The 12,599-nt window shown below is 48.3% G+C and overlaps 1 protein-coding gene across 1 annotated transcript; it reads right to left on the minus strand.

Moving 5' to 3' along the window:
* Window positions 1-4,985: 4,985 nt before the first annotated feature.
* LOC130116451 (uncharacterized) lies at window positions 4,986-9,065 on the minus strand. Its single transcript, XM_056284357.1, is given in 1 exon segment — window positions 4,986-9,065. A coding segment is annotated over 1 exon segment (4,080 nt).
* Window positions 9,066-12,599: the final 3,534 nt, after the last annotated feature.

Raw genomic sequence — 12,599 nt, forward strand, 5'->3', positions numbered from 1 at the left:
TAGTTTCAAATTGATATGTGATGTCACAATAGGACTGAACATTCTAACAGGCAAAGTGTATGGCAGAATTGCTAAACTTTAGAGCTGTATTGTTCAAAAACTATAAAATATTTTTTAAATCTGAATAGGATTCTGAAAGAGCTGAATGTCCTGAACTGTTTAAGCTTTAAATGGGGTTTCTAGCTCAAAACAATGAAGGAGGAAATACAGTTCAAAGGTAATGAGGGTTTCAACCTTTCCCCATAGACTTCCATTGTTTGAAAAAGTAGAAAAAGCTTAATATGTCTAAACGCATAAAAGATTAAAAAAAACGAAATGTGAGCCTTAATGGGCTTAAAGAGATGAACATTTTGATACCTGAATGGTTTCAGTGGCTAAAAGTATGAAGGAGTAAAAGAGGTGGAAAGGTTGCAAAAGTCCCCCATTGACTTCCATTCAAAAAATGGCTGAAAAAAGTTGAATATTTCAAAAAGTTCAAAAGGTATGAAACATCTTAAAGGGGAGCAATAATGTCTTTAATGAGTTGAACATTTTGATAGTTGAATGGTTTCAGTAGCTAAAAGTATGAAGGAGCTACAAAGTGTCAAAAAATGGGTGCAAGAAAAATAAATAAATAAAGAACTGCAACGCAATAGTGCCCAGCATTCACGGGCATTCACACTAATAAACGTGGAAATATTAACCCTTGTATGGTGTCCGTGTTTTTATTATTCACCTAATTTCCGCGGGCTTAGTGGACCCATGACATATTGGGGTATTTAAAACAATACCGCCATGACAAATTATGTAAAAAAAAAAAAACCTAACAGATGGTGACTTTATCTATGTTACAAGCAATTTTGACAGCATATATCTATCATTAATATTTGCCGTTAAATTATGGAACAATGCTAATATAAATGTAAGAACATAGACGTGGAGACATGATTATAGTGGCTCGAGCCACTGCCCCTTTGCCCTCATTGGCTGAAGTGCCCCTCTGGACCAGTTATTATTATTATTATTATTATTATTATTATTAGTATTATTATTTCTTTCACGTTTACTGTTTTACATCCTGTAGAACCGGGTCCAAAGTATGGACCTGAGGCACTATAGGGCAGACGTCACTTGATTAACAGTACTCGTCGTAATATGAGGGCTGTTCCAAGTAGGGCGATCTTCTGGACTGCACTGATTTTGATGTTTCCTGGGATACAGTTGGTGAACTTTTCCAATCCCTTCTTCATGAGTCCTAGCGCTCCATTCCCTTCTTCGTGAGTCCTAGAGCTATAATAATAGTAATAATAATAACAACAACAACAACAACAACAACATGTTGCTGTTGTTGTTGTTTTTGTTTTTGTTGCTGCCGCTGCTAGTGTTATAATTACTATTACGGTTATTAGACCAAAATTAAATCGCCATTGTCATTATAATATGATAATAGGGCAATGACAACAGGAGAGAAGGGCAGCAGGGAGCTGCTAATTGTCACGTGAGTGGTGCGTGCGAACCGAGCGAACGCAGTTGTTGCACTGACAGCAGTGTGTGAAGGGTTAAGGGTGAGTCCTATCAAACTAAATTAAGGAAATTATTAGTAACAAATACAACTTTTAAAGAGATATATCTGTATATAAATCCCCTACCATGTTAGCTAATAACAAGATTGTCACTTTTGCTTGACATTAACATTACGCATATTCTGGTGATACACAGTTGAGGGTAGATTCACCAGGGGCTGCTGCTCCTTTAAGGCAGACGCTCAGAGTGCTGATGTAGGCGCTGCTTAGGGTTTCCGGTGTGAGCCATGTTTGCAGCAGCTAGCGGTTAGCTGGTTGCCAAGAGAGATTGTGCTGTATCGGTGTCGTTTTATGTGGCGAGTAAACGGAATTGTCTCGACTCGATCTCTCCGTCTGCTCATTCCTGGCTTCCCAACATTGGTGACCCCGCACGTTGACAACGAACATGTCGACCCAAAGCGATGATGACACCGCTCCGGCTCCAAGTGATGCTAACGGTATGGCTCATGTTAGCGCTAGCATCTCAGCAGCAACGGTGAAGTTGCCCAAGTTTTGGCAGCACAGTCCCCGGCCATGGTTTCAGCACATTGAAGCCCAGTACGAGCTGGGAGGAATAACGCGGGACGTTATGAGGTATTTCCATGTGGTTGCGGCATTGGATGCCCAGACGACGGCCCGAGCTATAGGGCTCCAGGAAGCCCCCCCGGCTGTGGGAAAATACGGCGCACTCAAGGCATTCCTTTTACAGCTCTTCGAGCTGTCGGAGATGGAGAAGGCGCATCGCCTGTTGTCACTGTCAGGGTATCGTTTGCTATCCCCTCACCCGAGTCTGTTAATGTGAAGAAAAGACAGTCGAGACGTTTCTGGAGATAATTCCGCAGTTTAATATTGTGACAGATATCTGGAGACACAAACAGCCAATCCTCCCTATGTGTCTGTCTTTCTTTGTGTGTGAGCTTCTTTATATATGCTAAACCTCCCTTGTTCATGCGTCACATATGGCCTTGAGCTTTCTTACTGACTTGTTTTACTTCTTTACAATATCCCTTCTATCTGCATAACCTCCCCTCTCTGTTAGCTATCCTCCTTTTGGGTAGGGAGTGTTCATCCTGTTTTGACATGTCGTGCCTGCCTCAAGGGTCTCTCTGTTCCAGACTTCTTACCTCCTCTCACTGACGTTGGCTACACAAGCATTCCTATCTACTTAGTAATACATGTAGCAAGTAATATAATTCACATAATGACATTTAGTTAACTCACCATCGTTTGATATATATGGTTTATGGTTCCAATAATATTTTAAGTAGTACATTTCCCCCTTTTGATCTCCTCCCGGAGATCACCAACTCAACGTTTAATATCTTCATCTAGGTCCCTTTCCACAGGTGTCAGTACCAGAAGGGGCATCATGGGAGGTGGAAAGTCCCCCTCTCGACGTTCAATTGCTGTAACTATTAGTCGGTTAATGAGAGATCTAAAGCATGGTATGAAACTACAGCCACAGGTAACCAAAATTCCCATAAAAACGGCTAGGGATACAAATAATGACATGATCAGTCCCTTCCATTTTCCAAAGAAGTGAGTCATCCATTTTTCAAAAGGATTGCTAATACCCGAATGATCGTGCATAGTTTTTGAAAGGGTACGTAGACCCTCTAGGGCCCTGGTCACTGAACCGTCGGGGGCTGTGTTATTGGGGATAAAGGTGCAACACTGATCTCCGAACATTGAACATACGCCCCCTTTTTCAGCCAGCAACATATCTAAAGCCATTCTATTTTGTATAGTCATCAAAGAAGTGGCCGCCAATTGTTCCGACAACCCGGCCACAGCGTCTCGCGTCAAGTTGGCCAGGCGGAGTATATTGTAATGTATGTAATTGATCCGGTCAACGTTTTTATTAGGAGAGACGGGAAAGAGGGCACTGATGATGGGCATACTCTCAAATCCGGCAGCGACTTGGTCGGCTAGCTTATATTCATCCGGCACTCCTCGGGGGACGCCTATTGCGTCAACATACGTGGGGCCCCCTTGTGATAAGTCAAAACTATGGGCCGTTGCTTGCCTCCGTCGCCTCCCCCACCGTCCCCTCTGCTGCCTCGGCCCAATCAGGGTCACAGGTAGAGAGAGACGGGCAAGGGCGCATCGTCCAACCCAATCGGCTGGGAGTTGGGGCCTAAGCACGGTGCCTCCACAATACCAAAACAAATCGGCCCGGTGATAGTGCATGTTGGTGACGTTGGTCCATCCCGTGATATTAATGCGGTGTTTACACCAGTCTATCGGGATCTCGCCGACATTAGTGCCGGAGTCATTGTGATTTAGAAAACAGGTGAAGTTACTTTTTACCGGAACGAAGGCGGGTGGTATGACATCCTAATTGCCTTTCGCCTGGACCAACGGGTACACACGGTTCAGGCTAGAACAATTGTCAGGGGCTGCATTCATCATTATGGCAATCAGACAATAGAAACCCATGGCATCATGGATATAAGTTGGCGCGGGAACCGTAATCAGCACAGGACGGGCCGAAGAGCAGGCCACGCAACCCTCCATCCCTCTCTCTGCTGCTGTTGTGGCCAGCCATTCCAACCACATATTTTTACCCGCGTACCCCGTGGCGTAGTAGACTATGTCGGACGGGTCTATCTTTTCGGGGTCGACCCTTTTTACTACATCATATTGGTCTGGCCCCGCCCCTTCACCTGTGATGTTGGCGTGTTGGCTTTCCTGGGGAGCGACCCATGTGACACGGAAAAAACTCTGTGTGTCCACCCCTGCTTGGTCTAGGCCTATGGTATACAGGGTGTCATTGACTCCTTTACGCGGACACATTTCTAATAGGCCAGGCCCTTCGTCATTCGCTGTACTGGCAGTGTGCCCCGCCAATCTGAACTCGATCCCTTTCTGTCGGTCAACTGTTTTTTCTATCGAGATCATAATGATCTTACCATCTCCTCCTAATTGAACTTTCATATATTTGCCGTAATCCTCTTTGCGGTGACTCCCCATGTCCCCTGTGTACGCATCTACATAGGACCATTTATAACAGATGGGCCACAACACCTTCCGGCATATGTAGACTGGCTGTTTTTTCCAATAATCTTCCTGACCTTCTGGACACGGGAACAGGTCGCAAAGCCTTACCTGATATGTGGCAGTGGTGCCTACTGGATGGGTCCAATTAACCCACGAGTTGTACCACCCCCTTTTCCTGCCTGGGCCCTGACTGCACCTGAACTCTTCCACCTTTTTCACTTCATCTCTTTTGGCTCTTAGAAGGGACTGATCCAGGGCCCACAACCCTAAACAAAGGCATACCATCATAGTCATTATCCCCATTATAACCCTTGTTCCCCTTGTCTTCATGACTGTCATTCGTAGTTATATCTGTTAATACGTTGGTCTGTCTAGTCGTCCGCCCCTCGGTTCTCTGTCTACGTCTACTTCTGGCCGGGACTTGTGATCGTCCGGCTAGTTCATCTATGACCTAGGGGAGAGGTTACCAGCACTTTCACCCTGACTTCTGCTAACAGTGTCGGCTTCAGGGAGGGTCGGTGAACTTTCGAGTCCACCCGAAGAGGTGGACGCTTCTTGTAGATCATCCTGTATGTCTTGCAGGGTTCTACCTGGTTCCTCGGCTGCCGCACACTGGCTCCAGTGATACCAGGTGGTCCCCTTCCCTTTCAGCCTCACCACGTGTGAGGTCCTTTCCGTTACCTCGTATGGTCCTGTCCACCTGGGTTCCGACCACTTCCTCTTAATGACTCGCAGGAGGACCCACTTGGCCGTTGGCAGGGTCGTCCCTGTTGGAAGTGTCTGCTTCTCGCCCACTTGTTGGGAAAATTCTGAAACAAGAGCTTGTAATTCCTTAAAGCATTTTCCGGCATTCATTCCCCGGTTCCCCATCTCATCTTGGGGAGCCGCTCCCGGCCCCGGAAACTGTCTGCCTGTCATTAATTCATACAGTGTGAATCCCGTTCCTTGGTTTACGGAGGACCTTATTGTCATAAGTGCCAAAGGTAAGGCATCCACCCAATTCATTTTTGTCTGCGCGCAGATCTTAGCTAGTTTTTGTTTGAGGTTTTGGTTCATCCTTTCTACCTTACCTTGTGACTGTGGGTGGTACACGGTTCCGAAGGAGTGCTTCAATCCTAACATGGCTTCCACTTTCTGCAGGTCTGAATTTTTAAAGTGGGTGCCGTTATCTGTCCTTATTTTAGCTGGAAACCCATGTCTTGGGATGTAATAGTTAATTAGGCATTTGATGACCGTCGCACTGTCTTCCTTTTTTGCCGGCCGTGCCTCGGGCCATCCAGTCAACTGGTCTACACATACCAATAGATATTGATATCCCTTCACTTTTCCGGATTCACCCATATCGGTGTAGTCTAAGACAATCTCCTGACCAGGGCACAGGACTAGCGGAAAACTTCCCATTTCTGGCTTTATCGTATTTTTTGGGTTATAGTGCGTGCATATCGGACAACTTTTAACGTGATACTTGGTCATGTCAGACAAAAACGGGTGCCACCAGTGGCAGAGGTTTCTATTCATCTGAGCGGTTCCTACATGACCTACCCTATGGGCCTCTTGTAACGCCCTTTTTCTTATTCCCGGGGGTAGGACCACTCTCCTGTCTGGGCTCCGCCACAGGCCCTCTACTTCTGTGGCTCCCCGTTGAACCCATACTGCTTTCTCGTGGATGCCTGCTTCCCCCTGAAAGTATTTGATCGTTTCATGATCCCATTTGGCCCTCAACACCTCATCTTCATACACTATTAGTTGATAGGATACCCTGTACCCTGTCACTTGTTTGGCTACCCGGTCCGCCTCCTGATTTCCCTTCACCACCGGGGTGTTGGTGGGATCGTGACCCTTACATTTTACTATGGCCACCTTCTGGGGCAACTGTATTGCCTCCAGTAGTTCTTTCATCTCTTGTTCGTGTCTGATCGGTTTCCCCCCTGCCATAAGGAACCCTACTCTTTTCCATTGGGGAATTTAAATATGCACTGCCCCCACAGCATAGGCAGAATCTGAATAAATGGTTACCTCCTTTCCCCTGCTCCATTCCAGAGCTGCTATAAGTGCCTTGATCTCTGCCCGCTGGGCTGACAACTGGGCCTCCATTCTTTTGGCTATTACTGTCTCAAATCCCTCCTCTGTTTGTCTCACCACTGCGTATCCTGCCTGGAGGCCTGTCTCTTCATTTCTATAGCAGCACCCGTCTGTATACAATGTTTCTGTCCCTGGTATAGCCTGGGCCTCTAGATCAGGCCTAACCTTCTCTTCCTGCTCTATTCTACGCACACACTCGTGTGGTTCTCCTCTTCCCATTCTGTCTGCCATGTTGATCCCTTCATGTATAAACGTGACATTCGGGGCTTCTAGCACCTTGGTTATTCGTTGCTGCCGCAGTGGAGTCATGGTAAATCTTTGTGAATTCACATATGCCACCACGCTGTGTGTTGTTAATACTGTAAGGGGGTGTCCCATGACTATGTGTGCTGTTTTTAGCAAAATTTTTGCTATTCCTGCTGCGTGTTGTGTATATGGGGGGTGTCGTTTTTCCATTGCGTCTAGCATAATGCTAGCGTATGTCAACACCTTTCGTTCACCCCCTTTTTTCTGGAACAGAATGCCATTTACCACACCTTCTGTTTCAGAAACATCTAAAAAGAATGGCAGGGTATGATCTGGAATAGCTAGTTCGGCACTTTGGGCGAGCAATTGCTTCAACTCAGTGAAGCAGTGCTCGGCTTCCATGGACCAAGGGAGGTGCGCATTGAGATTGCGCATGCCACATGTTCTGACCATGTGGTGGAGAGGTGTCGTTAGCCCAACATAATTGGGGATGTAATGTCTGCTGTACCCAGTTAAACCCAAGAAAGATAGCATGTCCTTGACTTTCAACAGTTTGGGGTGGCGGAGGATGTTAGTTCTGTGGGCCGCCGATATCGCCGCCCCTTTTTGAGAAATGACCCTGCCAAGAAAAGAGACTTGCGTCCTAATAGCCTGAAGTTTGGTTTTGCTGACTTTAAACCCAGCGGTAGACAAATGGCGGAGAACCTGGTCGGTGGCCAATGCGCAAGAGCTGGGGCTAGGCGCTGCAAGCAACAGGTCGTCAACGTACTGTACCAAAGTGCAATCCGGGGGAAAGGGGCAGTCAGACAGGATGTCTTTGAGAACCTGATTGAAAAGGCCGGGCGAGTTAGCAAACCCTTGCGGCACATGTGTGTACCGGAACTGACGGCCACGAAATGTAAAAGAGAAAACATCACGTAGGTGGTCGGCCAAGGGAAGGCAGAAAAAAGCATTAGCTAAATCTATACAGGTGAACCACTTCTGTTGGGGGTCCAGGGCGTTCAGAGCCGTATATGGATTGGGGACAGGAATGGTAGGGGTCAGCAGGACATTGTTTATGGATCGTAAATCATGAGCCATGCGGTATTTACCTATACCGGGTTTTTCTACCGGCAGGATGGGCGTATTCCAGGCTGAAGTGGAGGGCTCGAGAACCCCAGATGCCAATAGGCCCTGAATGGTCTCAGCAATGCCTTCCTCCGCTTCAGCCTTCCGTGGGTACTGAGGTATCCAAATGGGACAGTCAGTGTTCAGAGTGAAGGAGATAGGGGTACAATCGACCAACGCCACATCCGTTGGTCCAGATGACCATAACGAGTCTGGTAGGTTGTCGATAAGGGCTTGTGCTATGGGGTGATTCGTTTTCTCCCTGCTATGGCTCCTACCAATTTGTTCATGACACAGCGTCACTGTTTCTAGGGAAGAATGGGAAATCTTCCATATGTTAGTAGTGGGGGAGAAGAAGACGCCCGGAAGTTGAGAGCGTTGCCAGTCACTCGCTGACGTGGCTGTTTTAGCCATGGGACCCAAGTCTTTGGCCTGATGGTCAGGATGGAGGGCCAGCGACACGTGTGGTACCGCCTCGTCCCCCATCCTATACCACACCAATTGTGACTCCATAAGGGATGCAGCAGCCGCCACCCCCTCCGGAGCCACATAAAGGTCAGTCAACCAGGCCTCCCATTGATTGCCCTGTATGTCGTCAAATTCTTGTTGGTAGCAATCGTCACCATCCCTATCGTAAAACAGAGTGAGATGTGGCGGGTCGGGGGGAGGAGCATAGGGCGCAAGGTGGGTGATCCAAGGTTTCCAGGCGTTATAGGTGTCCAGAAGACTGCTGTCACCTGGAGGGTCGTCGGGCAACAGTCCCCAGTAAATGTCAGCATACTCTGGTTCAGTTGATTTCAAAAGCCATTGACCCTGTCCAGCCGTATGTGACAGGCAGGGCTGGGTACGTCCATTGGGCAAAGTCACAGTGAGGCCGTCGGTGCTACACAGGATGGAGGCATGTAGTTTCATAAGCAGATCTCGTCCTAATAGGCTGATATGTACACAGGGGGAACATACAAACGGATGTGCGAAAGTCTGTCCCCCCACGGCTGTGACCAGGGGCTTTGTAACTGGCAGTTTTTGTGTTTCCCCGGAAAACCCAACCACGCTCACCATGGCGTCGGACAGCTTATCCTTTGGAGGCATTTTATTCATAGTAGAGTATGTCGCTCCTGTATCAACCAACACCAGCAAATCATCATTGTCTACTGTCACTTTCAACATGGGGTCTGCCGATGCCCCCATGCAAGGGTTTGTCCGTGGGGTGTATCATTGTTCCGGGCCTTCCCAGTGTCCTTGGGGATATTGTCTGCCAGACCCAGGTGGGGCCAGCTGAGGATGTGGAGCCCTGACTCCTCCTCTGTGGAATCCTCCCTGGCCCCGTCCCGGTGACTGGTTCTGAGGACATTCTCTTGCCCAATGTCCCGGTGTTCCACAGATGTGACAAGCCCCATACCGGGCTTGGTAGGAGGCCTGTCCCCGACCCCTCCCGCGGCCCCAGCCGCCTCTCAAACCGCTCCCGCCACGGAACCCTCTGTTTGAATAGCCCCCACCGTACTTCATAAGTCTTCCTGGCGGGGGTCCCTGCTCCCAAGGAGGGAGTGGGTATAAGTCAGGGGTGTGTGGGAAGTCCAGTGGAGGAGTGGGTCCACCACTGACCATCATTTGTTTTTTATTCTGTTTTACATCCGTCGCTTCCTTGCGGGCTCTTCCCAACTCAAGCTTCAATAATTGCTGTTGAAGCTCTTTAGTTTGCTCCTCTTTGTCCTTTTCCTCATCCCTGGCCCTCTGCAGGTGATGTATAAGGTGTTTTTCCCAAATGCCGGGGTTGCTCCCCGGCAGGTCAGGGTTGTCTAGCATTGTTTTTTTTTACTTTTTCCGGGACTCCTTCTAATATGGCTCGCCTAAACCACTCCTGTTGCACTCCCTTTTTATCTGGGTGTTGGCCCGTTTGCCGGGTCCAATCTTCCTTTGATTTGTTAAGATATTCTCTAGGGGTGTGATCTTTGCTCCATTCTAGCTTTGGAACATGTGTTGTGGTTACACCGCCCCGAGCTGCCTCCCCGGCACGTTCAAGCCACTCCCCCAGCTCGGACGTGCCGGAAACATCCGAGCGCTCGGCTCGCGCTCTGAGGAGACGAGCGCTGCACTGCACCAGGTGTTTGCCATCATCCATCAGGCACACCTGTGGCAATCAGGCAGCCTTCTACAAGAAGCCTCCCAGAACGTCTCTCAGTGCTTCGACGTACTGAACCCTGCGGTAAAGTTCTGACAAGCCCTCCAGCGTTCCTTGCATTCTGTTTATTCCCAGTGTCTTATCTTCGTGTCTCTGTTTCCTCCCAAGACTCTCCCTCCGCGATTTCCACGGCTCCCCGCGTCTCCCTCGTCCCCAGCGACCTTCACGTTTCTCCCCGGACCTCTCCTGCGATCTCCCCCCTTGTCACTCTATCTGGACCCCTCCTTTCGGACTCGACTTCCCGGATCTCGGACCTGGACTTTCTCGGACAACCCCTCTTGGATCACGGACTGGACTTTCTCGCCAGGTGCACGCACATTTTTTCAACACCTCCTGGTCATTTACATACCGCACCACACATTGGCTAAAAACACTCACACATAGTTATTCACGCAAACCACGGGACACCACACATAGTTTATTCACACATCCCACTAACAGAACGCCTTTTTTTCACCATACATTTCCCTCCCACAATAAAACCTCCCTTTGTAGCTTTTGAAGTCATCTCGTGTCTGTCTGTCTTGGGTTTCGCCACACGGGTCCGGTTCTGGTGCGCGAGCATAACAACATGTCCCCTATTGGGCGGGGGGAATTTGTCTCTGACTGCAGTATTTATCCCAGCCACTTCCCTAATCAGAGGTACATCATCCGGCTCATTCTCTATATCCCTCAACTCGGGACCTGACATGCTGCGGGCAGCCACCGCCCTCCAATCGCCAAGAGCTAACGTTTTTACTTGTGTTAATTTATCCAGTTAATTTAACCACGCTCCCCCTCCCTCCGAAATGGGTGGGAGCTTATCTACTAATGCCTGCACGTCCCCCAGGTTCCATGGTTTGTATCTATGCCCGCGCCCCCCGCCCGCTTGGACGAGCGGGCACTGGAGGCGAGCCTTTTTCCCCCTGGTTAGTGCCGGGGAGGCGGTTCCTTCCGCGGTCTGTCTTTGTCTACTCAATCTTTCCTCTGCTTCTGTCATCTGCCTTGCTGCCGACGTCAGCAGTCTTTCCACTTTGGTCCCTTCTTTATCTGTATCACTTTCTGTATCTCTTTCTGACGTCACCCATTCGCCTCGGGCGCTGCCCATCGCCTCTAACCTGCAACACACCTCACTTTCGTCATCATTTTGATATAGCCCGGACAATGTTCCGGTTGTTCGTACCGGTTGTGTCCTGACGCTCTGCCTTTTCCTCCTTCTACTAGTTTCCCCTTCTCTTGCTATTCTCCCTTTTAAATGGCGCCTCTTCCTCGGAGTCCTCTTTCTCCGAGGAGCTCTCTTTTTTTCTACTTCCCTTATCTATCTTAGATCTGGCTCCTGTGTCTGGTCTAGGGTCGGATGCGCTTGGTATGGGTGCGGTTTCTATCTGGAATTTGCCGTCCGTAACGTTCAGTACGGAGTATAGCCCTGCTCTTGGCGGTCCCTGAGGTGCAGTAGGTTGGACGTTGGCGTCGTAAGGCGGGGGATCAGTTTTTTTAGGTAGACTATCTTCCTTCTGTTTTTTCTCCTCTGATTCTTTCATGCAATGGCTTATCCCCTGCCACATGCTGGCATAGTTGTACCATCTTAATCTATCTTCCTCAGCCTTTCTCATGACTTTGTTCCATTTACGTTGCGACATTAGACCGCACGTTTGTCTTTGTTTACCGGCTTCTTCCCCACTCTCCTTGCACTTCTTTTCCTGTTTCCATAGTATTTTACCCAGTGGTACCGCGTCTTCTAATTTTCCTTCCTCCTGTTTTATGACTTCTTCTATCTTTGTCTGAACCTTGGCTTTCACTCTCTCTTTTTCTTTTCCACTATCGTTTTTTCTTGCATTTATTATTATCTTCGTCAATACTTCTGTTTGTTCCTGAAGTGATTTCCACTTCGGTTTTTCCGCCTCCTTTTCTTTCCTATCTTCCATTTTTCTCGTTATGACTTATAGCCCTTCTAGGCTTCCAATTTTTTTCTTTGGGGGTCCTCACTTCCCCGGGAGCATTATCCCAGCCTTATCCTCACTCCCTCATCAGGGGGTGAGTGGGTTTGCCACAACCTAGGAAATAATGGGGGACTCTAACCCCTTTTTCTTTATCACTTTTCACGGGGACTCTAACCCCTCTCTTTTTTTCTTTTTTTCTCCACGGGGACTCTAACCCCTCTTTTTTTCTCTTTTTCTTGGTCTGCCCACTTCCCCTCCTTATGAGCTCATATCATTTTGGCATTTTGGTCAATATGCAGAGTTCAATAAAACAGGTTCTGCTTACCTTTTTATTGCAGGTCGACCTTGAGCTCTCGGAAAGTCAGCGGGCGGCCGTGGTGTCCAATTCTAGATTTTTCTTCACATCCCGGACGAGCCCCCATAAATTGTCGGGGTATCGTTTGCTATCCCCTCATCCGAGTCCGTTAATGTGAAGAAAAGACAGTCGAGACGTTTCTGGAGATAATTCCGCAGTTTATTATTGTG

The sequence above is a fragment of the Lampris incognitus genome, chromosome 8 (assembly GCF_029633865.1).
Source record: "Lampris incognitus isolate fLamInc1 chromosome 8, fLamInc1.hap2, whole genome shotgun sequence".
In the NCBI taxonomy this organism is placed as follows: Eukaryota; Metazoa; Chordata; class Actinopteri; order Lampriformes; family Lampridae; genus Lampris; species Lampris incognitus.